The sequence below is a fragment of the Aspergillus ruber genome, assembly GCF_000600275.1.
Source record: "Aspergillus ruber CBS 135680 unplaced genomic scaffold scaffold00008, whole genome shotgun sequence".
Taxonomy (NCBI): domain Eukaryota; kingdom Fungi; phylum Ascomycota; class Eurotiomycetes; order Eurotiales; family Aspergillaceae; genus Aspergillus; species Aspergillus ruber.
In genome coordinates, this window is record NW_024467304.1 from 179,914 (window position 1) to 205,571 (window position 25,658).

Genomic DNA, 25,658 nt, shown 5'->3' on the forward strand with positions numbered 1-25,658 from the left:
GTTTCGAAGATTACGGAAGTGCGCATGGTGGTGGCGTGCTATCTATATAGTCCATTCTCCATCTTCCGGGCAACGTTCCTCCAACATTTTTTGACCGTCGACAACAATCTCCATCCACAAACCGTCAATATCAGCCCAATGGATCACAAATTGAGCTATTTAGATTATCAGCATCTGATCAGCAACGGGATTCAACCCCTATGGCTTCCAGAAAGCCGCTAGAAGGCCCAAAAATGCCTCATCCAAGGTGAAAGAATCCCTTGGGCGTTAATTATTGAAATCTACCTGCGCTAACCCCAACACATTATCAGAGCTCTACTCTGTACCCGTTTGCCCTCAAATCCTTTAAAACAAACAGCGCAACCCGGCAGTGCACATGCAGCTACGTGTGGGATAGAAGCCACTGCAACCTCTCTTAGACGAAGATATCAAACAATGCTGTCTTCTGGATCATTCTGGAAACAAATCCCGTCAAAGGATTACCAACAAAGGCCAGGACTAGGCCAGCCCGAGCGTTTCACGGGCATCCGTGGGAATAGCTGATGTCCGACAACATACATTCAGATTTCTATTTATGGGAGTTACATTCGCTGTATCGACCCTGTCGCCTACGTTTGTTACTGCGGGCTTATTTCTAGAAAAAGCGAATCTGTCCAACACAGGCACTCTCTGTTATGTGGATGTTTTTTTGCCCCCGAATAACCGGCAATGCTTATCATCAGAATGGGAAACGTACTGTCCAAATTCCAGAAGGCCGTGGTGGTCGTGCGGACAAAGAACGAGGACAATGTCAAATTACGGTATTATTCCGTATGTAAGTACAAAAAAACCCCCGACTATCAAAATCCATGTCCAATGCGCATGGATCACCCCTTGAGCTCTCTTGGCTGAGTCGTCCCCAGGGTCTAGTATTATGCACCATTTATGTGTCCTTGTACAGTTGCATCGAAATTGTAACATGGATTCGTCAGGGCCTCAACGGCGCATTCTGACTCGCTCGGTTGGATACACCGGGCGATAATGCTGTGCAACCTGCAGGCTTTAATTGGAAATTAGACCTATTCCCCGGATTTTCGAATCTTAGCTGTACGGAGTACTTCGTTTGGTTTGGCTGTGGGGTGCTCACTGCACCTGCTACCAACTAATGTTGTTTGCAGAATCGACCATCCAGTCACTATGCAGGCTCCATGCAACTTTTGAGAAAAAACCGGAAACTACGTGAGCTCGAGTCCCAGAAGCTTGTGTCGATTTGACTTTCTACTGCAGCCGACATCGACCACTGACTGGTCCTTTGTCTGCTACCTATTTCCAGCATCCCAGTATCGAGGTTGAACGAGGGTGGCGTGAGAACCATGATCCCATTCAATCAGCTGCAGCTGGGAGATCCTCCTTTTCGAGTGTGGACCGGGAATAGTCGCCTCAAATCTGTGCAAGGGCAAAAGAATCCGCCGCTGCTAGCATTCCAAATATACGGCTACATATGATTATTTTAACTTTCTGTCTTTGGGTAACACAATCAACCAGGAACAGGCCGATTCGGTTATAAAAGGGTCCTCTCCTCGGCCTTTCTTATCTTCTCAGTTCAGAAACAGTCAGTCATTCGTTATAAACCATCCAACTGTCACTCTACAGTACTTCAGGTCTCTATCCTTAACCAACGACATAGTCAAAATGCGTTTCACTCAGGTTGTTGCTGCTCTCGCCGCCACTGGCCTCGCCAGCGCTCAAATCCCTGACGTCCCTTCCTGCTCGCTTCAATGCTTTCTCGATTCCCTAAGCAACGATGGATGCTCCGAGCTGACCGACTTTGCCTGCCACTGCACTAAGCCCCAGCTCCCCCAGGAAATCACCCCCTGCGTGGAGAAAGCCTGTAGCGAAGCTGACCAGTCAGGTATGCAATCCCCCATCCATCAATTTCCAATAGCCAAAAGCTAACAGAATAAAATAGCCGTCTCCAGCGCCGTCGTCCAGGAGTGCTCCGCAGCTGGCCACCCCATCTCCCTCCCCCCGGTTGGCGGCAGTAACGTCAGCCGCTCTGAAGCTACGGCTACCGCGTCGTCTGACTCTTCTGCTGTCGGTGACACCCCTTCATCGGCTGTTGCTTCCTCGTCAGCTGTGGCTACGGGCTCTTCTTCGGGCGCTATCCCGTCTGCTTCTGCGTCGTCTAGCAACTCCGGCTCGTCTAGCGCGCCACCTCTCTACACTGGCGCTGCTTCGAACATGAAGTGCTCAATTGCTGGTGCTGCGGCTGTTGCTGCTGCTGCTGTTTACGCTGCTTAAGCTGGCTTAAAATGTCGAGATAGTGGGTTGTAGAGTGGTGGATATGTATTGATATTGACGTATCCATTGCCATTCTCTATTGCTTAAGGGCCACACTCTTTACAACTGTGCAATTGAAAATCGTTCATCAACCATTCCTTTCATTGTGTCCGTGTATCTCCCAGCAGGTCATCTTCAAGATAGAAATTAAGTACTGTACATTCAGCGCCCACGAGTGCCCACCCGTACCAACAGCATTCATATATTCCCACATATAACAAATGATTAGATACTCATCACTTAAAAATAATTTAATCCCCAGATTTCTTTAACACAATACCCATATACCTAGCTCCAGGGACTATTAGCGCAGGAAGGAACGCACGTCCATACCCAGACGACAGCGCAGACAAGCCCTAACCACCGAAGCCATAAAGGTCATATTTAATCCATATCATGACACTCAGTTACCCTCTTCGTAACCACTATCAGCTTCAGGCTCAGGAGAGCTCGGATTGGCTCGTTCGTTCGGAATAATCGTGTCCAGAGCAAGAGGGTCGGAGGATTCGCCGTCAGCATCGTACTCCTGGTCCGGCTCGTTATTGCGGGTGTTGTCGCAGGGGAAGTCGGTATCAGTCTCAGTATCGGTCCCAGTACCGTTGACATTGATGCTGGTATTGCCGTTCCGGTGACCATTGATGTTAATATTGATATTGATATTGACGTTGACATCGTTGGAGCTGCTGGCTTCGTTAGAAGCAGCGTTCATATTCTCACGTTCCTGGAGCTGAACACACTCGTGGAAGCTCTGGCAGAGAGCGTTGAAAGAAGCGAGTGCTTTTCCGTAGGCTTCGCTGTTCGATGTCTTTGTGCGAGCGGGAGACGAGTGGGGGGATGGAAAAGGGATGGAAATGCCAACGCCAATGTTGCTGGAGCTAGCATCATGGGTGAAGCTCTGGCACCTTGATGAGACAGGAGACAGGATGGGGATGGCGGTACCAGTGGGACTGGCACTAACCTCATGTGAAGGCCTCTCTTGTGTTGGGCGGGCAGGCGCGGGCGTAGGGAGGGAGACATCAGCGTTGCTGACACTAGCAGGGCTCTGGCGTCTCGCACGAGCACAAATAGGAGACAAAGTAGAAAGAGTAGGAGCACTGACAATGGAATTAGCACCAGCACTAACAGTACCCTCACGGGCAGAGTTCAAGTGACGACGGGCGGGGGCACCAGAGTCCTCGACGCCGGGGGAGTAAGGTTCGAGGATAGTGCTAGGGCTACCGGCCATGTACTTGCTCCAGTACTCGTCTTCTTTTTTGTTCTGCTCGGGATCGTACTCCTTCCCTGCTGTTTTTATTAGCTTTGACTCATAAAAAGAGGGGAAAGGTACACGAACGCCTAGCCTCATACATCCCCATAATATCCTGCATACGCTGTAACCTGCTCTCAAAAACTTTCTCAGCCAACAAACTAGCTTGAGAATACTCTCCCTCCGAAACACCAGGACGCTTTCCAGCAGCTGCACCACGAAAACCACCCACAGCCTCGTTCTTCCAGAAGTGCAGTGCCGCATACGCATCCGCATCGCCATCATAATTTTCAACTTTAGTGTCAGCTTCAGCATCCTCAGTAACAGCTTCAGAGGCAACAGCCGCAGCAGCAGCGGGAGGAATGGTAATAGGCTCAGAAACGAGCCGTTCAGCAAGTGGGCCTGAGATGACGGCGTGTTCCTCTTCCTCGTTGAAATCGCCGGTGTAAGTAGCAATATCTTCGATGTGTTCGACGGTGGGGACATCAGAGTCAGATCCAACCCTGGATGCAGAGGGGGTTGTGGGTTGGTTGTTGTTGTTGTTGACTGTCTCCCAACCGTGTGAGATGGAGTCTAAGACTGAGGTGCTGGGGGAGGTGATTTTTATTCTGTCAGACATTTTGGATTAAGTTTGTAGTAAATAGAAAGGAAATCAGGGCTTGATTGAGTAAAGTAGTTGTTAACGATGGGGTGCAAAGAATAAGTAAAAATCACAAAGGATAATGAGGACAATGGAGAGAGAAGGAGAGTTGGAAGCAGACAGAAGGAACAGTGTGAAGAAATATTTTCATGATGGGGAACAGTGAGCAGTGAATTAGAGGAGGCATAGAGCTGTTTTGCGCTCTTTTACTGTATCCATTGTTGTTATGCCAAACGCTTTGGCTTGTTTGGAAGAGGTGAATGCCATCAGATGGAGAATTCTATTTTCACATCTTACGTCGGATTGGACGAGTTTAATGCAATAAGGAAAGAAAAAGCAATATTATTCCAATACGGACTACAATCTTACATCTTAAATTGGAAAAAAGGTACGCTTGCCCTAAGTTCATATGCATCTATTCCCACTAACGCCGACTAAATTACATATAGAGAAGATTACGGCACCCATAACCGCATAAACCCAGCGACCTCCTGTCGACAAGTCACGCAACTGCCAAAGTTGTTCATTGCAAGACTCACCCGGCATTCTTCACAGACACACAGACACCGACATGGCCAAGCGATAATCGAGCGAGGACTCGTCTGGCAGACAACACACGGCGGGCCATCGGGTCCAAGTCCTGAAGCGCCAGTTTCCCAGCTCTGTCCGTTGGGCTCTGTGCTAGGAGTTGATGACTCTGTTCGTCGCGAGAGGATCAGGTTCTCTAGCATTTCGGACTCTTCGTCTGGTGTTGGCTTTCTTTTATCGTTGGATGTTTGTGCGGAGGCAAGCTGAGGTAAACGGGCAGATAATAAGATCTGTGCTTTCTCACGTTCTAAATCTCTTCGGAATTGATGGCGAGTGAGAATTCGTCCGCCCCGATCAGCAGAAAGGTGAGCGGCCAGGATCCGCGCTTCTTCTCTACTAGCTCGATCGCGAGGATCAAGAAGACGTGCGAGAGAACGGATGTCCATTAACGCATCTGGTTGTGGCGTACCTTCCCGGGAGAAGCTATCAGGGAATGGATCAGCCTGAGTCGGCGTGCGACGACCGTCAAATTCATCTTCCCACTCTGAATCGCTGGCATTTGTCGACATCGACACCACACTCGTTGTATCATCAAAGTCATCAACCTCTGGCGGATTGTAGTCAGGACTTTGGTCTTGATTCCCCCATGAGCCACCGGCTTTCCACCAACCATAGAGCCTCTCATCTAGACGACGTTCGTCAGACTGTCCCCAATCCGCTGCATTGGTGCGTTCACGTTTTCGCATTTCATTCTCAACGTCAAATTCGTTGTCCTCGGGTAACTCGAGTTCTCCGCCATCTGTAAGAATCCAGAAGTCCAGAGGTTCGGTAGAGTTATCGCTCCTTGTTCGAGATCCCTTCTTTCGTGAATTAGCCTTCAACCACTGTGGTCGGGCATGGATTCCCAATTTGTCCAATAGGGAGTTAATTCCGTGGGCCATCCACTGAACAATGATGTAGAAGATAGCACGAAAGAACGAAAAGACATGGTAAGCCCTAGTAGCTCCGCGGAACGCGCCAACGCCACCTGGGTCAGCTGGTGATCGAACGGGTCGAGAGCTGTTCTTTGGCCGTTCAACCTTCTTCTCACGACCATACCCACTTTCCCATTCCAGAGGTCTTTCTGGCAAGTCGAAGTTCACGTTCTCCATTCCCTTGAACGCTGTGTCGTAGGAACTCCAATTCTTCTGGGCAGGAGTTCGTCCTCGGGATGCCTCAATCTCTGCTAGTCGGTCTTCTTCTAACCATGTCATCTTTCTGGCAACGACGCCTCCCCCTTCATTGAGGAAAACGGCTTCACTAGCCGCAGTCAAAGCCGTGTAGCCAATTCTGAGTAGCGTAGTATAGAAATCCTCATGTCGATTGAACCGAATACTGCGAATCTGGTTGGCGCCTTGCATGTTTTCGTGTGCGAGTTGAAATCTTATTCGTATTGAGACAGGCTGAGAAGTCTCTAGAGGAAGTGAAAATGCAGTAATGACAAGAGCTAATCCGTAGATCACAACACACGAAAGAATGCCGAACAAAATAAGCAGGTGTGGCACGAAACCAACAATGCAGACCGTAGGGAACTTCATAAAGCCAGCCTCATGGCCCAATGGATTGCCAAGCAGCCCCAACACCATCGCAGCCATGAAGCACAGTCCCCAGAAAGCAGTGTGGACAAGACGGTACCTGCTCTGCTTTCCAATGACGTCGAGAAGATTGGACGTCAAGCTGTTACAGCATGAGATCAGAGCAATCAGAAGCAACTCAGGCGACACGTTCATCTTCTCCAATACCTGTGACCTGGTAAGTACATGGAGCGAAGCACGGCCACTCTCAGCTGCAGTTGCAGCAGAAGCCACGGCGGCGGCAGAAAGTGACGTATCATCTCGTCCGTGCTTATGTAGACCAAATATCCCCAGCCCGATGGATTGACTGATGATAGATTCAGCCTCCGCGAAGGCGAGCGAGTGCTCGAAAATGGACATTCCCGCTTCCGTGACCACAGTTCTTCCCTGCAACGCGCAAGAAAGTGTCTCGACAAAGTGGCTGAGGCATAATCGTAAAAATACCGGCCATAAAAGAGAAAAGGAACCGTACGGAATTTCCGAAGCGTTGGTCGGAGCGCCCATATTAACCGCACTGCATGACCCTTGATCTGATTCCCACGGTAGAAGCGTCGAACTCAGAGAATACAAGAAGCCTCCACCCCCGGCATGATCGAGTGCCATACCCTTTCCAGGTGAGCCGTAACGTATAAGCGAATAATCTGGTGATGTCTGGCAACGAATCGCGCGAAGGAGGGAGATGATCTGGGATACAAACAGTACGATGGGGATGATCCGCAACGCTAACCGTCGATCCCATTGTAAATGTAGGTTTCGCCTTGTCGAAGCATAAATAGTAATCCTGTTCAAAACAAGAGCCTACATCTATTAGACCCTGCCGTCTTCATTCCGAACTGTAAGTTGTCCGCACTCACCACCGTAAAACAAGCCAACGACCACCGACTCGTCAGATACGAGAAGAACCCACTAAGTCTCCTCAACGTATGAAAAAAATCCGCAATATGAAATCCCGACTCCTGCCCTGTTGTAGCCGCAGTCGCAGCACCGGCAGCGCCTTCACCCACCGTTTCCGCCGCGACCCGCGCCACTGTCTCACCCCCAACAGCTCCCCCGGAAGCAGTAGTATCATCCATAAGCTGTGCGGCCACGTTCCCCAGTCCAACAAATTTCGCGACTTGTCTTGGTAGTGTAGAGAACGCGTATGTATCTGCTCGGTAGATGGCGCGAAGGGGGACGCTGAGGAGGTCGCGTGAGGAGGATAGGAGGGATTTCGTTGTCGTCAGGTTGGAGGCGTTATTTGCTAGGTTCTGCGCGGCTGCCAGCGACGCACTTGCAGCCGGAGGGGTGTTGGGCATCATTGCTGTCTCCTGTATGCCAGCCATGGTGAATTGATGATAATGGCTGATGTCCGATTACCCCGACCAGCTGGCGGGAATCCGTTGTGTTATGCGGAAGAGCTCCCACTGGACATACACGGCGGGAGAGTCATTCGCCTGTCTAGCAAGAAGAATCACATTAACAAATTGTAGCGAAAGAAACTAAATCACAAACAAGAGCGTGAAAAGCATCATCCTGGGGACCGTTTAACACGGAGTTGAAGTTCCACTCAGGGTCCGAGGCCGATCCGAACGCTTACGAGTGCCAAGACATGTGACAGTACAGTTGTTTGCTTTGTTTGCTTTATTTGCACGGGTATGCAGATTGCTACTTTGGGTAATGATAGTAAAAGAGCTGGGTCATAGTAGTTTCGTTAATCATTCCTAGCAATTAGTCTAGCCACAGGTATTCACTTCGTGTTTTATATGCGTGGTCACTGAATCAGATCACAGCCTGTACATCTCAGTGCGGCTTCGGACACCATCAAAGATGCAAGTGTTGTCCAATGGGCCGTACTGCCTCGTGATAACCTTGAGAGCCTCTTGCGCGACTAGACCTCCCGTGAGAGCCGATATATTGTGGAGCTCGCCACCTTCTGTACGTCGGAGTTCCTGAGTGGCGTCCGCAATACGTCGCTGCGTGTCTTTGTCAACAGCGGCCGGATCGTCGTGCCGGAGAATACCAACGAAGTGGTCGATCTGGTTCCTCCAAACCTCCTCGTTGTCGATAGATCCACTCACTAGCTTCCCCTCTTGAATGTCAGTCACGATTGCATCCAGGATCTGGGAGGCAATGAAGATCGGCATGAGAGTTTCAGGCAAGCCCTCGATGACACTTAGGTTGTTCCGAACTGTCTTGAACAAGTGTTCATCTCCCTCGTCCAGCTGGGGAATATTCCGGCCTAGGACGACCTTTATATGAGCTGCATTCTTGCAAAAGATCTCGATATCCTTTTCTGGGACAGGACTTGGCCGCGATCCCAGCTGAGACTCGATCCGTCTAACGATCCCTGTGACTTCCTCTATATCCTTCTTGGCCTTGGTCTTGTAAATGTTCTGAAGCGCAATGTAATCCGCCGACTGCGCCTTCATGTCCGGCAACGAACCGGGTAGCGGAAGCACCTTGTACTTCTGGTAGAATCCATTAATGGCGGACGCAATGATCCAAAAGTTATTTGACTCCGGCTTCAGATTCTTACACTCCTCCATTTCAAAGATCTCACGGAGTGTACTGCGCAGAGTGAATGGTGTCAATGATTTCAGCACGGCAGCGGCAGCTTCATCATAATTCTCCTCTCCGCCTTCAGTGTTGTTCATCCTGGCACTAGCGCGCACCATCTCTCTGAACTCTGTCTTCTCCTTGTAATTAGACGGCGTGTTGCCGTTGTGCGCAGCCTTCCACTTTTCGAGATAGTGCAAAAGCAATAGAACGTATGGTACGTGGCCGTGTTGGTGGTCATCCAAACTATCCAGGTTGCTGATCTGTGCACCAGCTTCTGCTAGCTCTGGCCAAGGGTTCACCAAGCGAAGGTCTTGTGTTGTCTCGGGGTCGGGATGTGTTTCAACTATGGGGAATTCGGCGGGGAGCTGGAGAGAAAATGTCGAGTAAAACCCAATTGAATGTGTATAGAGTACTGGGATGCCAAGTTCACGGGCTCCTTTGGAGAGAGCGTTCAGGGATGAGCGTTTCAAAGGACCAGAGATAAGCACTATTTTATACTGCCCCAAGAAATTTGTGTCTTGTAAAAGCTCTGCAATCGGCTATACATCGTCAGCTTCACGGCCTGTGCAAACATCACATGATAGCATTACCTTGGTCTGAAAGTTTCCATCCACGTCTGGATTCAGCTCTCTCAGCAACCGACAAGTCTCCTGAGCTCTCGATTTCCCCAGACTCTCCTCCTCAAGAAAGAAGTTGACACCCAAATCCGACTCTGTAACCATCGCTGGGTCGACGATAGTGAAACCTCCGATACCAGGCAAGACAAGATTCTTCAGCGTCTCTACACCCACGACGCCCGGCACACCAGTGCCCTCATCATCCCATGGACCATCGGAGTTGACTAAAAGCACCTGAGCTTCCTCCAGCGCTTGTTGTCCACTCGCAGCCCAAAGTCGAAGCTGACGGTCGTACTTGCGCTCTTTCGAAGACGGCCCAGCCAGGGCCCTGGGAAAAGCGTCAGTCATTTGTCGTGGGTTGATGAACAGACCGAGTAATATATCAGCGAGTTTTTGATAATTGTTCTGGAACTGATAGCGTGATGTTGTACTCCGCAGCGCGATAGCTATCACCACGTGAAATCACCTGATCTGAGAGACTTGTACCTGCCTCAGGCAGTATATGACGCCAATGCACCCCGCCAAAGCATCACAAATGCGTTGCGCTTAAGATTACCATAGCAAGTTACCGGAGGTTGGAATTGCTGGATAGAGCATATTAAGAGACGGACAAATGTCTACACATATTGCGCGTGGTCTGTCCACGGTGTAAGTTGCCTATCTAAAGTTCCCTTCACCCATAGCCCTCTCTTCCTTGGCTCGTACACCCCACCAAAAAGAAACCCCTCGGGGAAGGTTCTCCTCCGAAGCAAACGCGATCCCGGTTCCTTTCAGTCCGTATTAATAGTCGTTCCACTCGATTGGTTTCACAGGCTGCGGTCTCCGTCTTTTTCTTCTTCCTCCTCCTCTTCTTCTTTTCTTTCTTCACTCCATTCTCTTCTTAACCCTCATCCACGTCTTCCGTGCGCTCCCGCGTATTGTGCCCAGCTCCGATTCCGCACCCAGTCATACACATCTGCATCCACATCCAAAATGACCGACCAAATCGAAGCCGCAAAGCGCGCAGCCGGTAAGACCGCTGTCAACAACCACTACCCCAAAGATGCCAAATGGGTTGGTATCGGCAGCGGCTCGACGATTCAGTATGTGATCGAAGCGATCAACGAACTCGACGTCGACACCTCCATGACCAAATACGTGCCTACGGGTTTCCAATCGAAACAGCTCATTGTCGAGGCTGGTCTGACCCCCATCGAGTTCGATTCTATCCCCGAGGGCACTGTGCTGGATATTGCGTTTGACGGGGCGGATGAGGTGGATGAGGATTTGAATTTGATCAAGGGTGGTGGTGCTTGTTTGTTTCAGGAGAAGATTGTGGCGTTGCAGGCGAAGGAGTTTATCTGCGTTGCTGGTGAGTTTGCCCTGCCAATATAGAGGAGGTTTGGTACTAACAAACACAGACTCGCGAAAACTCCAATCCCGCCTCCTCTCAAACTGGAAGTATATCCCAATTGAGGTCGCCCCCATCGCCGCGCGTCGTGTCCTCACCAAACTCAGAGAACTCGGCAGTATCAACCCCATGGTGCGCCTCAGTGCAAGCCCCAAGGAAGGTCCCCTGAAGAGCGACCAGGACTTTTTCATCATCGACGCTCCCTTCAAGCCTCTTCTCACCAAGGCCGATGTCGAGGCTGGCAATAATGGCAGCGGAAAGGATGGTGTGTGGGAGGTTGAAAATCTGGCTCGCGCGATCAAGGGCATTGCCGGTGTGTTAGAAGTTGGTGTTTTCTATGGCTCGAATGGCCCGCAGGCGCAGGCTAGGGGCGGTATTGGTGGTCAGAAGCCGGTGGCTGCTTACTTTGGTATGACTGATGGTACTGTGACTGTCAGGAAGGCGCAGCAGTAGATGTTGGGCATATCCAAAAAAAATAAAAATAAAAATAAAAATAAATAAAAAAAAGGAATCCTTGTACATATATGATACCATCGTTTTCGTTTGAATATCAGGTATATCAACGTAACTTGTGAGGAAACACCAATCCATTCGCCAGTAAGCATTATAAGTGACAAGATATCTATATTACCAGTCATTATTTGGCACCCTTCCCCTTTGCTTCTGTCTCTCCTAACTCCCGCACATGAATATTCACAGATCCCTCTGCGAGATCATCCTTCCCATCTTCGAAATTCGGACTAATCGCGACAGCCAGGTACTTCCCATTCCCACTGAAACCTACAGCCGCAACACTTGACGAATACTTCTGATACTGCCTGATTCTCCGCTTCGCAATTCCATCCCACAGTGCAACAACACCGTCCCCACCACCAGACGCAAAAGTCCCGTAAACCGGGTGGAATGCCAATGCATTCACGGGGTATACAACATCAACTTCCTCCGCAGCCTGTCGATGACACTTGAATGCGTACTTGCGAGCCTGCGACTCGGGCGACGGGTCGAACCACTCCACCGCAACACGGCCCTCAATGCTCGACGAAGCGTATCCATCGTCATTCGGCATGCAAGCGACACACCGCGTCATAAACTTGAGGCTGCTTTCCCGGCGCTGCCATGGCTCAACCTCGATCTTGTTGTTGACTACTTCGCCGGATTCCTCGGTGAGGAGGGCCAATGCCTTTAGATCGTAGATGTGAAGGGAGCGCGAGGCCATGGCGACGACGAGCTTGGTGGCTGTGATGGAAACGGAGAAGGGCTTTGACGGGAGGGGGACGATGGATGGAGGGATATCGGCTGTCGTATCGACGCGGTGCACATGTAATGTAGAATCCCAGGAGGCGGAGACAACTAAAGAGTGTTCTTTGCTGTAGACGACGTTGCGGACGCCGGCATCATGACTGCTGAGGACGGTTTGTTCGGACGTTGCTAGGTTGATTCTGTTGCCATTAGCCTCCAGTGACCCAGGCCACAACAAGTCAAAAAAAAAAAAAAAGGCTGTTCACCTCCTAACATCCCAATCCAACCCAGCCGTATAAATCTCATTATCATTCGCGCCATAACAAACATCCAGCACCGGCGCGCGATGCTCAAACCTCTGCAACAGCTTCCCTTCTCCTACATTCCCATTCTCATCGCGCAATTCATACAGATAGACATTCTTATCCCACGAGGACACGACGAATTGCGTAGACTCTGGATCTGGTGAGAACTTGAGGGCGGAGATGGCATCGGACGGCGGAGAAGCGACGGTGAATTGATCTGAATTGTTAGCATACAGTCACTTCCAGTAAGTAGAATAATATGGGTAGTAGCTTACTTGACGCCATTGTAGTGCACTGCACCGGACTAAACTTGCAATTTCTTCGGTGTTTTTGCGGTTGTTGTTGTTGGAGATTGTTCCATCGTCATCGAACTGAAGATCGTTTTCTGCCTTGATTCACCGCCATATTATTTCTCCCCGCCTCTATCAAACAGGCATTTGATTATATTCATCTATAATATTGTTATATCTCTACTGCTCATACGAAAGAATGCCCTTCGCGCAACTAGTCATCGGCCCACCGGGTGCGGGCAAGTCAACATACTGCAACGGCATGCACCAGTTCCTCGGCGCCATCGGTCGCAAATGTTCGATTGTGAATCTGGACCCTGCGAACGATCAAACATCGTATCCGTGTGCGCTGGACGTGCGGGATTTGGTGACGCTGGAGGAGATCATGGGAGAGGATAAGCTAGGACCTAATGGGGGTGTTTTGTATGCGCTGGAGGAATTGGAGCAGAACTTTGAGTTCCTGGAGGAAGGGTTGAAGGAGCTTGGAGGTGGGCACTCTACCATGCAGGTTGAAGAGAATGAAGAAGCTAACCTGTGTAGAGGACTATGTATTATTCGATTGCCCTGGGCAAGTCGAACTATTTACACACCACGCATCATTACGGAATATCTTCTTCAAGCTCCAGAAAATGGGATATAGAGTGAGTCCTCTCCCCTACGGTCAACCAAACCACTACTAACCCCAGTAGCTGATAGTAATCCACCTAATCGACTCCTACACCCTAACTCTCCCCTCAATGTACATATCCGCCCTCCTCCTCTCCCTCCGTGCAATGCTCCAAATGGACCTCCCGCACCTAAATGTGCTCACCAAAATCGATAACCTCTCCAACTACGCCCCCCTCCCCTTCAACCTCGATTTCTACACTGAGGTCCAAGACCTAAACTACCTCCTCCCGCACCTGGAAGCCGAGTCCTCGCGGCTATCGCACGAGAAATTTGGACCGTTGAATAATGCGATTATCGATTTGATTGAGGAATTTGGGCTTGTGGGGTTCGAGACGCTGGCTGTGGAGGATAAGAAGAGTATGATGAGTTTGTTGAGACAGATTGATCGGGCGGGTGGGTATGCGTTTGGGCCCGCGGAGGGGGCGAATGATAGTGTTTGGCAGGTTGCTGTTAGGGAGGGGCTGGGGAGTATGGATGTGCGGGACGTGCAGGAGCGGTGGCTCGATGCGAAGGATGAATATGATAAGAAGGAATTGGCTGAGTTGGAGGAGGAGGCTGCCTGGACTAAAGAGCAGAACCAGCAACTTCCGGCGACAGACGATGACGATGACGAACTGGCAGATTTCAAAGGACCGTTACCAGATAGTGGGATAAAAGTTGTACGAAAGTAACGAATTATGGGTATCTCGATAATATAAATGATATGTACAGTTAATCAATCAAACAGTCAATCCGAATCATCCGCATTGTCTTCGTCCATATCAACATCTTCTACCCCAACCCCAGTAGCATCACCAGCCCCAAACAAACCACCCAGCACAACCCCCTCCTTAACCCCTCTAACCCTCGCAATCTCCCTCCTGCCCCGTCTAATGGCTTCCTCTTCCGCTTTCCTCATCGTCCCGGAGACCCTGATCACGCGAAACACGCACGGTCTGTTCATCGCGCCGGCGCGTTTCCCAGCGTAGCCAGAGCCAGGTGTGTATTCAGGGACATGCGAGAGGTGCGTGATGGCTGTCCAGACGAGGCGGTAGGAGGCGCGTGGGCAGCGGATTATAGCTGTTGATGTTGCGGGGGAGAGATATTTTACTGTTGCACCAATAACATTAGCATTCGCTTCGCGCTCGTGAATGGATCATGAAGGGAGGGGATGGGGCATACCGCTAACACCACCCGCATTAGAACCACCAAGTCTACCGACGCCCCAATCTCCGAAAATCTCTGAGACTTGTTCGCGAATTAACTTTGCCAGGAGGCCGGGTGATAGTGTATCTGCTGTTGGGGAGTGGATGCGGAGGTGGTTGTTTGCTTCCGGATTTGCGTCGTCGGGGATTGATTTGGGCCATGAGGACGGATCGGGATATAGAATGTCGAGGAGGAGGTAGCGTTGTTTTAAGCGGACCATTTTGTTTCGATTTGCTTGGGTGATTGGTTGTTGAAGTCAAAGATGAACTTTTTATCAGAAATCCGATGGAAAATGGGACCGGAGCTTCGGCCAATCAGATTTAGTATGGATCTATATGGCGACGCATAGCATTTCTCCTCGGGGTTCAACGCTTCTACATTCAGAATTTTACAGTGAAAAGTCTGGAATCCATCTAAATTCATGATTATTTGTCATGCCACACGTGCGCACTAGAGTATAAAACAGATACGATGATATAAACCATGCAAAGAAATGAAAAGAAACCATCAGAACTCCAATGTCGATACACAGATGAAATTTTCGGCACATTATCCCAGAATATCCCGGGTCGCTGCCCAAACAAAGACGAAAACAAGGAGATATCACGTAAAACGAAATTAAATGCTGACCTCGACACGGCCCTCGGCACCGCCCTTCTGCAAGCTGGGCAGCAAATAGGTGATGTCGTCCCAGGGGTGACGGTACAGACCAGTGCGGAGACGCTTCTGGTCGAGGTAGTGGGCAATCAGACCGATGCTGCGGCCCAGGACGAAGAGACCGTTGAGGACACCCATCTTCATGTAGTCCTCAACCTCCTCGCCAGAGAAGGCACCGCAGTTGCGCATGAGGTCGACGAAGCAGACAGCAACGCAACCGTCAACGTTCAGGATGAGGTTGTCCTTCTTGGAGGTGGTGACAGTCTCGACAGCAATCGCGTAGTCGAGCAGCTTAGTGCTGGGGAAGTTCTTCTTGACGAACTCCTTGACCAGCTCAACACGGAGGTCAGGGTTGTTGCGGGACTTGACACGGTGACCGATACCGGGAATGAGCTTGTTCTCCTTTCTCATGGTGTCGACAAAGTCACGGGGGCTCATGCCCTTGTCAAAGGCCTTGGTGAACTCCTCCGCAGCACCGTCCAGGGCACCACCGAAACGAGAGCCAATGGTCAGCAGACCGGAGACGAGGGCGGAGATGAGGTCCTTGCCGGCACGGGTGGTAATGATGGTGTTCATGGCACCCGAGACAGCGGGACCGTGGTCGGCAGTGAGCATGAGAACCATCTCCAAGAACTTGCCGGCGTAGGCAGGGAGGCGGCGGCGGAACCACAGAAGCGACATGACACCACCGATACCAATGTCCTCCTTGAAGACATCGGAGATGGGCATACCGGCGTAGAGCAGCTCCTGGCCACGGTCGTCGGAGATGGTGGAGATGAAGGCAGCGGGCTTGCGGACGAGACCCAGCTCCTGGGCCCACGAGTAGTCAATGGGGATCTTGGGGACGACAGGCTCGGCCTGGGGCTTGATGGTGCCGCTGGCGACCAAATCCTTGTAGACCTTGCTCAACAGCTCAGGCATGTCCTCGAAGGTGTCGGGAACGTGAATGCCAGCTTCACGCATGGCCTTGTTCTTGGCAATGGCGGTCTCCAGGTCAGAGTTGGCAGAGGCGCCAGCGTGACCGAACTGGACCTCGGTCTTGAACATGCCGGCGCAGGTACCAATAGCCCAAGCAACAATGGGCTTGGTGATGGTACCATTCTTGACGGCCTCGATGACACGGTACTCCTCGACACCACCGACTTCACCGAGCAGCAAGAGGACCTTGCACTCAGGCTCGTTCTGGAAACGGAGCAGGTGGTCAATGAAAGTGGTACCGGGGTAACGGTCACCACCGATGGCCACACCCTCGTAGACACCGTCGGTGTTCTGGGAGACGATGTTGTTCAACTCGTTGGACATACCACCAGACTTGGAGACGTAGCCAACGGAGCCCTTGCGGTAGAGCTTGGAGGCAACAATGTTGTCCATCATACCACCAGTGTTACCGATCTTGTAGGCACCGGGCTTGATACCACCGACGGTAGCGGGGCCAATGATGGTGATGCCCTTCTCCTTGGCGGTGACCAGGATTTCACGGGCACGCTGGTCTAGTTAGCAAAAGATCGACTTTCAATGGGGAGACAGAACATACACGCTCAGGAACACCCTCTGCGATGATGGCAATGGACTTGATCTGGGGGCAGTTCATCAATTCCATGGTGGAGCTGTAGACGGAACGGGAAGAAGCAAAGTTGACGACGGTGTCGACGTCGGGGTGTTTGGCGATGGCCTTGGCGACGTCCTGGTAAACGGGGAGGAGGGTTTCGCTGGTACCCCAGTACATCTTGCTGACGAACTGGCCGCCAAAGGTGTAGATGATACCGGCGACGGAGGGGGTGCTCCGCTTGCAGATGAAGTCAAAGTCCAGCATACCCTGGACGGCCTTGGGCTGCATACCACTGCTCAAGTCAGTCCTGACATCTGATCCCCTTGGTTATTTCGTTCTGGTCGACTTACTATACGAAGCATCGTGTCTTGTTGTGGAAGAGAGTGTGAGAGAGGGGGGAGAGCACACGGCTGGGAGGGCTGAAACGGGTGATGTTGTCGTTGGCCGACTGCAAGCCATTGGCAGTGCTGGCCAGAGGAGCGGACTCGGGCATGATGGCTATACGGAATAGACGTTAGTTGAGCACGAGAGCAGTAGGAGGGAATTGGTAGGTACCTGAGGATTATATTAAGTAGGTAGGTAGATAGATGTAAAAAGATGAAAACAAAAGATGAAAGATGGGGGTTTTTCCCTGATACTAAAAAGAAGAAGTGAAGAGGGAAAGGAAGATGGTCAGGGGGGAGGAAGAGAGAAAAGATGGACAGGAGAGAAGAAGAAAGATGGAGGAGGGAGAGAGAGGATGGGATGCTGGCTGTGACGACGATATCGGGGAACAATACAAAAATAACCGCATACCAACAGACTGGCGAATACTCTGTAAATTTGATACTGCTCAACAAACCGTGTGTCAATCGCGGATCCACCGCTGGTTGGGGCTTAAACCACCCCGCGGTTGACCGCCTATCTTATCGATTGTTTACAGGGACCATACTCTGTAGTATGGGAGTATACAGTAGTACAGGGGTGGTATCTACTGTATCTACCGCTAGAGGGCCGTGGTAATGAATATTCTAGATTTGCTGGAATGCAAATTATCAATTGGATACAGTATATGGAAACAGTCAGCAGTAAGCAACAGCAGAACTACTCCGTGCTCCGTACGGACTCGTCCGACTGTGTGGTATCACGGCTACACTGTATACAAGAGCACACTTGCAAAAAGCGAAATTGCTGTCCGCCAGCCAGAAAAAAACACGCAATACCAAGGCTCCATTCATTCCGTTTCGTCTCCTGTGTTGCAACCCAACAATTCGGACCATGCATGGCCATATCAGAGTTTACAGCGCACACCTGTACCAGATACAGTGCTCGGTACATACATAGCACAATTCTTCACTACCTGTACTCAATTGACACCTCACATGATATAACACTGCAGTAAATACATTACACACATAAAATTTACCAGCAATTGACCATGTTGATATGCACATAGTCCTACAAATCCCTTGACACATGTGAGAGAAAGTACTCGGTACTCATGATCCCACACCCAAAATAGGTTTAGCGTGATGGATCCACTGTGAATCTCAACAATCAAAGTGGGTCACAACCTACCCCACTGAATCCAAAAAAACATGTCATTTTCCTAACTGTACCGTTTTGCGACGGTAACAAATTCTCCTGGATCGGCCTCTGTTCCTCCTTTCTACTCTCTCTTCTGTTCCCTCTCTCTATCTCCTTCTCATCCCTCCTCTTCTACTTCTCTTCTACTTCTACTCCTACTTCTACCACTTCTATTGCCATACCTCCTCTCTCTGTCCCTCTTACTTGCTCTCCTCCTCTATACCCCTCTACTCTTTTTTATCTTTACTACATCTAATAACTCACAATGTCTGCTAAGTCCATCCTCGAGGCCGACGGAAAGGCCATCCTCAACTACCACCTCACTCGCGCTCCCGTCATCAAGCCTACTCCGCTCCCTCCCTCCACCACCCACAACCCTCCTTCCAGACTCGCCTCTCTCTACTTCCCCGACGACCTTGCTGTGAAGGATGTCCTTGACCAGGCTGAGGTCACCTACCCTTGGCTCCTCACTCCCGGCTCCAAGTTCGTTGCCAAACCCGACCAATTGATCAAGCGCCGTGGAAAGAGCGGTCTCCTTGGTCTCAACAAGACCTGGGCTGAGGCTAGGGAATGGATTGAGGCTCGTGCTGCAAAGGAAGTCCAGGTTGAGACCGTCACTGGTGTCCTCCGTCAGTTCCTCGTCGAGCCCTTCGTTCCTCACCCTCAAGAGACTGAATACTACATCAACATCCACTCCGTTCGTGAGGTAGGTAACTCGCTTATACAAAGGTATAAGATTGTCAAGGGCTAACAAGTGTAGGGTGACTGGATCCTCTTCACCCACGAGGGTGGTGTCGACGTTGGTGATGTCGACGCTAAGGCTGAAAAGCTGCTCATTCCCGTCAACCTGAAGAACTACCCCTCCAACGAGGAAATCGCCAAGGCCCTCCTGAACAAGGTCCCCGAGGGTGTCCACAACGTCCTCGTCGACTTCATCTCGCGTCTCTACGCCGTCTACGTGGACTCCCAGTTCACCTACCTCGAGATCAACCCCTTGGTTGTCATCCCCAACGCCGAGGGTACCTCCGCCGAAGTTCACTTCCTTGACTTGGCCGCCAAGCTGGACCAGACCGCTGAGTTCGAGTGTGGTACCAAGTGGGCCATTGCCCGCAGCCCTGCCAACCTGGGCCTGGCCACCGCTCCCCAGGCTGACAAGGTCAACATCGACGCTGGCCCTCCCTTGGATTTCCCCGCTCCTTTCGGTCGTGAGATGAGCAAGGAGGAGAAGTTCATCTCCGACATGGATGCCAAGACCGGTGCTTCGCTCAAGCTCACTGTCCTCAATCCCAGCGGTCGTGTCTGGACTCTCGTTGCCGGTGGTGGTGCTTCTGTCGTCTACGCGGATGCCATTGCCTCCGCTGGATTCGTCAGCGAGCTCGCCAACTACGGTGAGTACTCGGGTGCCCCCACCGAGACTCAGACCTACAACTACGCCCGTACCGTTTTCGACCTCTTGCTCCGGGCTCCCATTCACCCCGATGGCAAGGTCCTCTTCATCGGTGGTGGTATTGCCAACTTCACCAACGTTGCTTCCACCTTCAAGGGTGTCATCCGCGCTCTGCGGGAGGTCGCCACTACCTTCAACGAGCACAAGGTCCAGATCTGGGTCCGCCGTGCTGGTCCCAACTACCAGGAGGGTCTGAAGAACATCAAGGCTGTTGGTGAGGAGCTTAGCCTTGACATGCACGTCTACGGTCCCGAGATGCACGTCAGTGGTATTGTGCCATTGGCTCTCTGTGGGAAGAAGACGGATGTCAAGGAGTTCGGTGCTTAATTTCTTTCATTTCATGTTATTTGTTTTGTCTATGTTTTCTTTCTACTGTTTAATTCCTGGGCTTGTTTCAAACGCATGGCATGGTACGATATCTTTTTCGTTTTTGTCGATTAAAATGATGACTTGGTGTGGACCGTAAATTTCTAGACTTGAGCTAGTCGATAATATGATGACTTCAATACTTACTATGTTTCCGAGTAAACAAATAGCCATGGATGATAATGAAAATAAATTAAAAAATTAAAAAAAGGAAAGAAGAAAGGACAAAAATACGCAGGAAAAAAAATACAACTCGCAAACCTCTCACGTGATCCTGTACAAACGCCGTATTACCATCAACCTCAACGTCCAAATAAGCATCCCCCACACGGATCCAAGATCAAAACTAAATTCAAACGGCACGGGAAGGATCACGATCCATCGGTCCACACAAGCTCCCCTGATTGACAGGCACAGGCACGTTGTCCCGGGGGAGAGGAAGAAGAGAATGGGAGGGGCCAACGTCTTCCGCACGTCCGAGATGACGGAGGTTTCCGAGGTGGGACGGTTGAGTTGCGTGTCCGTGTGTCATTCGGGGTGGGCCTTAGTGCGTTGGAGAGGGAGGAGTTTATTTTGACGGTGTTGTGTTTGTTTTTGTTTTGTGTGTTAGTTTGGGGATAATATTGCGTTGGGATTTGGTATAGAGTGGATGTTAGGGCTATGCGGCATGCATGTTCGAGGGGCGTACATATTTGCCATGCAGGTTGGGTTGAACCACCTATTATTTCAATAAAACTTCGTATAATTATGACATGAACGACAAGTCTTTCCGATCTATTCTGATTATGCCGCATTCAGTTTTATCTGTAGAGTGGTTTCGGACAAATGGAAGTCTTCCGTATTCGACATGAGCTGTAGTGGACCGCATTGTATACATACATGACTCGATAAGATAATGATACTAGTTTATCTGCTGGTATTTGCATATGGAGTAGTTAATTTCCTCGATGACTCTACGTATACCTGAGGTAGGATGCAGAATAGTTGAGAATATATCTTTCTTGTGTGATCTTCCCACATATCCATTACCTCTGACTACTCTTTGTCATATCTCTTTTTATATGTATGAAGAAGTTGGTTTTTCTCCTTGGATGCCTGTATACTCTATATATGCGCACGGTGGAACAGTGCAGATTGCATGAGGATCTGTATATTTTGCCCAGCCTTCGATAAATCCAGACATCCACTAGCTTTATAGTCAATTTATCTGGTTCTTGTGGGCAAATATCCATTTGTACTCAAGCAGAATGCCTAATCTTCTTGTAACTATACGGAACGTTCTAGATGGACACCCTGAGCTATAAATATGGCCATATAGCCTTCTTATCCTCTATTAACGATATGACGGTCAGCAGGCGGCCGTTTTAAGAGCCCTGCTAACCAATTACCGTCTTGGCGTCAGGTGAGTGTGTTTCCACGGCCACAGGTTTCATGTTCCTTGAAGCTAGTTTCAAATGGACATTTTGTTACTCCTCGTTCGGCATCACCTACTTAGACGCTCTCACTGCGGTCGCTGAAGAGGGGAGCCGGTCTTGACTCCTCCCTCGACCATCGTGTTCTCTCCAGTTATAAGTCTCATCATTCTCGTGACGGTCTCAAGCAATATAAATCTATTTGTAGGCTATCTGGTTAAATACTAGCATGAGGAGAAAAAAAAGAGCGCTGGGCCTGCCAGCACTAAATTATTCAATGTGAGGGGTATTCGCCCTAAAACCGAACAAAAGAATCAGCATAAAAGAATCAGGCATGTCATACGACTGAGCAAGTGTTCATGCTGTGACAGCCAAAACCAAGCTGGACTCATGTCAGCATAATAGAGAGTGATCCAAGCAATTCTCAGTGATTGTTGACCGAATATCTATTCTGGCTTACAAGCAATATTTTTTTTCTTCATTTTACAATATATGATCGCACAATTATTGATTTCGATCTATTCATCGACCAGGAAGACCATACCTTAACGCGGTTCACTGCCAAGCGGCCACCGAGCAGCCACATCTCCGACTGCGCAGTACAATCCATTTAATCCAACCATCAAATTGCCAGAAAATCAGCAGACTGAACAGTATAAAAAGAAGGCAGGATAATACTTGCAATCCGATTAATAAAACTAGGCCAAATTAAAAATACTCAAGCAGGTGGAAAAAATATAATGCGCCACGTCGGACCCTCTCCTATTGCGCTGCTCACGGCTTTCATTGAGCTTTTGCTCCAGATTGTTAGACATTGCTCTCGAATTGATGAAATGCATCTCTCCAAAAGTGGTCATTTTATGCGCAATGACGAGTAATCTCGTGGCTTAGATTGCCGATCTTACTGAAGATGACAAGAGGCATGCACAAGGCTGCGAGGCGTGGGAGCCAGGCGATTTGCCCATCTTGTATCCCAGCCTCACCCAGAGACCTGGCTTTACTGGTTGTTTTTCCAACAGAGCCATCCCTCTTTGTCCAGCACTGCTTCTACGGCTGCTGGGCTGTTTGTTCAATGCTACAATGCGACGCGTTTGGTCCATAAATATCCGAAATTTGCTGGTCTCAACTCCATCCAAGTCCAAGCCTTCTGAGAGTACAGTAGAGCTCAACTCTTGGTACCACAGGGTTGGCCAGAATGAGTCTCAAAGTAACGTCGAAGGAGAACGAAATGGCAATGATGAAGATGCCATCACGCCGGATGTGTCTCAGGGAGTGCAGAAGGCAGAAGCCATAGCGCTTGTCTGGAATAAGAAAAGCGCCTATGGGACCTATGCATGGTGAGTTGACCGTCGGTACATAATCATGATAATGAGGTTCTAACAACTGATTACCTGCTCTAGGATCTTCATTTGTATGTTTATGCTTGGTCTTCATGTGCCCATTAGTGCACAAGCCAACGGATATGCCAGTCACTATAATGAGCATGAGTCTTCCGAGAAAACCCGAATGACACTAGAGATTATGCAAAAGGTACTCGGTACTGTATTGAAGCTCCCCGCCGCACGGCTCCTCAATGTCTGGGGCCGAGCGGAGGGATTCTTGGTGTTCGTCGGTATCTACCTGATTGGAATCATTATCCTAGCAGCATGCAATAATGCCACCGTCTGGGCCGTTGGATATTCCTTTTATGTGGTCGGACAGTCCGTGTTATGGTTCATCCTCTTTGTCTTCATCACCGATATCACTGAGGTGCAGCATCGCGCCCTTGCCATGGCATTTATTCAAAGTCCATTGCTATGCACCACATTTACTGGTCCCATGGTTAATGAATCTTTGACAAGTAACCACTGGCGCTGGGCATATTGGGCTTTTGCTATCATAATGCCTGTGGTGCTCTGCCCGCTGGCCGGAATTTTCCGGTACTATCAATGGGTGGCCGAGGTTAGAGGTGTCTACAAACGACCTGCACCTAGTGGGCGGTCGCCAGCCCAGTCTATCATTTATCACATGCAAAAATTTGATTGTATGTTTGTCCTACTACCCACTAGCTTTTTGTCCGCACTGATAAGTAACCCATGTTTCCAGTGGTTGGAAATATCATATTGAAGGCGGCCTTTGTACTTTTCCTGCTACCGCTCACCATGGATACCTACGGCGAAATCATGTATGATTCCCCGATGTTCATTGTCCCTCTTGCTGTTGGAGGTTTTCTTCTGGGTTTATATGGTCTTTGGCAACGATACGGTGCCCGAGATGAACTGCTCAACACCGGAGCCCTAAAGCCAGCAATAATTGGTTGCTTTGCGCTTGCATTTATCCAACAAATCAGTTTCTACTGCTGGGATATGTACAATTTCGAAGCAAGCATTGCGTACTACAAACTCTCATTAAAACCGAGCTCTTATGTGATGCAAATATATAATCTCGGCTCACGGGTGGGAGGTATGCTGTTTGGTTTTGCTGTTTTCTTTACCCGGCGATTCAAACCCATCTGCCTTTACATTGGCTTGCCGTTAATGATCCTTGGACTAGGGTTGATGATCAATGTGCGCGGCACAGGGGGGAGCTCGGACGTTGGGTATAGGGTTGGATATCAGATCCTTGTTGGCTTGGCTGCTGGGACTGTGGTGGTCGGATCGCAGTTGGCGGTCACGGTATTCGTGGAGCGCGACAGCATTCCTATAATGCTATTCTTGTTACAAATGTGCAATGGTTTGGGCGGTGGCATTGGACTTATTGTCTCTCGCGCCATCTACAAATCTACATTCCCTTCTGCTTTGGGGGATGCACTTCCTGCAGGGAACAAGACCATATCTGAGTCACTTTATCAAGGAGGGTATACGGTTCAGAATAGCTTTCCTGCTGGATCTGAAATTCGTGGGGCAATTGACATGGCTTGGGAGGTGTATTTGCAGCGAGCTTATATCATTGCCACCGCGGTACTGGCGGCTGGAATTCCGGCAGTGGCTATTTGGAAGAACGTCTATCTGAATCAAAAGCAAAACAAGGGAGTGATGATCTGATCGCTGATGAATCGACTGCATCCATGGATGTTGTGAAGTATCTCTCTTATGACCTCATATACCACTATTCATAGTGAGACTTAACATCTACTTTAAAACTTAAGATATGTCATAACCTGGCTTCTCTTGCTGACTTCCATATATGCTGGGATGTCTGATATGTTAGCTTCTCCAATTGACCAATCAGAGCTCGGTTTCCCTTTATCCGGAACGTAAGACTTGCCTGCTGTTCGAAAGTATATACATAGAGACATGCTTTGGGCAATTGAGAGGTGTTGTCACGGAGTGTGGCACTCACCAGTGACGTAAGATGTTTGACTACTTTGGCCTGTTTGAATATAGGGCAGAAACCCCTTCGCACATACTAGATAGCGCAGTGCTGGCAGGCCCAGCTATTTCCTTTCCTTCTCCATACTAGTATTTCGCCAGGTAGTCTACCAATACATCCATATTGCTCGATACCGTCATAGTCATTGCATTTTCCGGCATAGCAGAACATATTGGGAATGTATCACATACTGATACAAGATATGGAATCTTCCATTGCTTCCTTCATAGGCTCCTCCTGCGGAAGCGAGGCGGTACAAAGACAGAACCAATCCTTTACAAAGATACAACCGTACCATTCTGGTCTTGGATGTCTTATGACGGGAGCATCGACATTTTGACATAATCAATGCTTGAGGTTTCAAAACACGTAAGTCTTGGCTTTGACTTGAATTGAGGCATAAACGTTGAAGGCCAGGGATGAGTTTTAGAACTGTGTTACCGTTGGAATTAGGGCAGGTGATGATGGCGACGATCCTGATAAAGATCATTATGCCCTTGTCGTTTGCAAAACATCAGGAGACGGAGAGTATGAAAGATTGGGGATTGGGCAAGTACGAGCACGCTATGTCTCGAATAAGAGTAGTGCTGAAAAGCTTCTGCGATTTTATTTTATTTTCTCCTCTATTACCGTCGGTATCCTTGAATAATTATTTGGATTGTTGCTGCAGTTAAACAAGCACCAACAGGGCCTTTGGTTAATCTCCTTGGTCTTCATGAGGTAGCTTCTCA

The 25,658-nt window shown here is 49.6% G+C and overlaps 12 protein-coding genes across 12 annotated transcripts; 6 read left to right on the forward strand and 6 right to left on the reverse strand.

The window, feature by feature from the left end:
- Positions 1-430: 430 nt before the first annotated feature.
- Positions 431-1,083, forward strand: EURHEDRAFT_351392 (uncharacterized protein). Its single transcript, XM_040778438.1, has 2 exons — positions 431-814; positions 903-1,083. The coding sequence occupies exons 1-2, from the start codon at positions 575-577 to the stop codon at positions 990-992; spliced, it is 330 nt and encodes a 109-aa protein (XP_040640081.1). The 5' UTR covers positions 431-574; the 3' UTR covers positions 993-1,083.
- A 588-nt stretch (positions 1,084-1,671) lies between these two features.
- On the forward strand, positions 1,672-2,280 carry EURHEDRAFT_452651 (CFEM domain-containing protein; the record flags this gene model as incomplete). The annotated part of the gene is made up of 2 exons (XM_040784059.1): positions 1,672-1,891; positions 1,949-2,280. 2 exons carry the CDS (start codon positions 1,672-1,674, stop codon positions 2,278-2,280), a joined length of 552 nt encoding a protein of 183 aa, XP_040640082.1.
- Positions 2,281-2,722: 442 nt separating this feature from the next.
- On the reverse strand, positions 2,723-4,184 carry EURHEDRAFT_376339 (uncharacterized protein; the record flags this gene model as incomplete). Its single annotated transcript, XM_040778841.1, has 2 exons — positions 2,723-3,600; positions 3,653-4,184. The coding sequence occupies 2 exons, from the start codon at positions 4,182-4,184 to the stop codon at positions 2,723-2,725; spliced, it is 1,410 nt and encodes a 469-aa protein (XP_040640083.1).
- Positions 4,185-4,660: 476 nt separating this feature from the next.
- On the reverse strand, positions 4,661-7,641 carry EURHEDRAFT_453112 (putative ubiquitin-protein ligase (Asi3); the record flags this gene model as incomplete). Its single annotated transcript, XM_040784092.1, has 2 exons — positions 4,661-7,144; positions 7,201-7,641. 2 exons carry the CDS (start codon positions 7,639-7,641, stop codon positions 4,661-4,663), a joined length of 2,925 nt encoding a protein of 974 aa, XP_040640084.1.
- Positions 7,642-8,109: 468 nt separating this feature from the next.
- Positions 8,110-9,849, reverse strand: EURHEDRAFT_401481 (NEDD8-activating enzyme E1 regulatory subunit; the record flags this gene model as incomplete). The annotated part of the gene is made up of 2 exons (XM_040780089.1): positions 8,110-9,423; positions 9,475-9,849. The coding sequence occupies 2 exons, from the start codon at positions 9,847-9,849 to the stop codon at positions 8,110-8,112; spliced, it is 1,689 nt and encodes a 562-aa protein (XP_040640085.1).
- A 624-nt stretch (positions 9,850-10,473) lies between these two features.
- On the forward strand, positions 10,474-11,344 carry EURHEDRAFT_497386 (ribose-5-phosphate isomerase RKI1; the record flags this gene model as incomplete). Its single annotated transcript, XM_040785695.1, has 2 exons — positions 10,474-10,852; positions 10,902-11,344. The coding sequence occupies 2 exons, from the start codon at positions 10,474-10,476 to the stop codon at positions 11,342-11,344; spliced, it is 822 nt and encodes a 273-aa protein (XP_040640086.1).
- Positions 11,345-11,407: 63 nt separating this feature from the next.
- EURHEDRAFT_497387 (WD40 repeat domain-containing protein) lies at positions 11,408-12,778 on the reverse strand. The gene is made up of 3 exons (XM_040785696.1): positions 12,711-12,778; positions 12,397-12,652; positions 11,408-12,330 (listed from the first exon to the last, which is right to left on the reverse strand). The coding sequence occupies exons 1-3, from the start codon at positions 12,718-12,720 to the stop codon at positions 11,529-11,531; spliced, it is 1,068 nt and encodes a 355-aa protein (XP_040640087.1). The 5' UTR covers positions 12,721-12,778; the 3' UTR covers positions 11,408-11,528.
- Positions 12,779-12,924: 146 nt separating this feature from the next.
- On the forward strand, positions 12,925-14,065 carry EURHEDRAFT_514278 (GTPase GPN2; the record flags this gene model as incomplete). The annotated part of the gene is made up of 3 exons (XM_040786249.1): positions 12,925-13,213; positions 13,266-13,366; positions 13,415-14,065. The coding sequence occupies 3 exons, from the start codon at positions 12,925-12,927 to the stop codon at positions 14,063-14,065; spliced, it is 1,041 nt and encodes a 346-aa protein (XP_040640088.1).
- A 56-nt stretch (positions 14,066-14,121) lies between these two features.
- On the reverse strand, positions 14,122-14,799 carry EURHEDRAFT_453166 (Rpp14/Pop5 family protein; the record flags this gene model as incomplete). The annotated part of the gene is made up of 2 exons (XM_040784098.1): positions 14,122-14,483; positions 14,556-14,799. The coding sequence occupies 2 exons, from the start codon at positions 14,797-14,799 to the stop codon at positions 14,122-14,124; spliced, it is 606 nt and encodes a 201-aa protein (XP_040640089.1).
- A 398-nt stretch (positions 14,800-15,197) lies between these two features.
- EURHEDRAFT_401487 (putative ATP citrate lyase, subunit 1) lies at positions 15,198-17,278 on the reverse strand (the record flags this gene model as incomplete). The annotated part of the gene is made up of 3 exons (XM_040780090.1): positions 15,198-16,721; positions 16,771-17,077; positions 17,136-17,278. The coding sequence occupies 3 exons, from the start codon at positions 17,276-17,278 to the stop codon at positions 15,198-15,200; spliced, it is 1,974 nt and encodes a 657-aa protein (XP_040640090.1).
- A 1,041-nt stretch (positions 17,279-18,319) lies between these two features.
- Positions 18,320-20,339, forward strand: aclA (putative ATP citrate lyase subunit (Acl)). The gene is made up of 2 exons (XM_040781480.1): positions 18,320-19,057; positions 19,112-20,339. The coding sequence occupies exons 1-2, from the start codon at positions 18,617-18,619 to the stop codon at positions 20,123-20,125; spliced, it is 1,455 nt and encodes a 484-aa protein (XP_040640091.1). The 5' UTR covers positions 18,320-18,616; the 3' UTR covers positions 20,126-20,339.
- Positions 20,340-22,656: 2,317 nt separating this feature from the next.
- EURHEDRAFT_452968 (MFS general substrate transporter) lies at positions 22,657-24,599 on the forward strand (the record flags this gene model as incomplete). Its single annotated transcript, XM_040784077.1, has 3 exons — positions 22,657-22,913; positions 22,977-23,599; positions 23,662-24,599. The coding sequence occupies 3 exons, from the start codon at positions 22,657-22,659 to the stop codon at positions 24,597-24,599; spliced, it is 1,818 nt and encodes a 605-aa protein (XP_040640092.1).
- Between the last annotated feature and the right edge of the window lie 1,059 nt (positions 24,600-25,658).

Bases quoted from the DNA above. Each gene is read 5' to 3' on its own strand.
- aclA (XM_040781480.1), top strand. From the start codon at position 18,617: ATGTCTGCTAAGTCCATCCTCGAGGCCGACGGAAAGGCCATCCTCAAC. The intron at 19,058-19,111 runs GTAGGTAACTCG...TAACAAGTGTAG, and splicing joins ACATCCACTCCGTTCGTGAG to GGTGACTGGATCCTCTTCAC.
- EURHEDRAFT_497387 (XM_040785696.1), bottom strand. The intron at 12,331-12,396 runs GTGAACAGCCTT...TAATGGCAACAG, and splicing joins TTGGATTGGGATGTTAGGAG to AATCAACCTAGCAACGTCCG.
- EURHEDRAFT_351392 (XM_040778438.1), top strand. From the start codon at position 575: ATGGGAGTTACATTCGCTGTATCGACCCTGTCGCCTACGTTTGTTACT. The intron at 815-902 runs GTAAGTACAAAA...AGTCGTCCCCAG, and splicing joins ATTACGGTATTATTCCGTAT to GGTCTAGTATTATGCACCAT.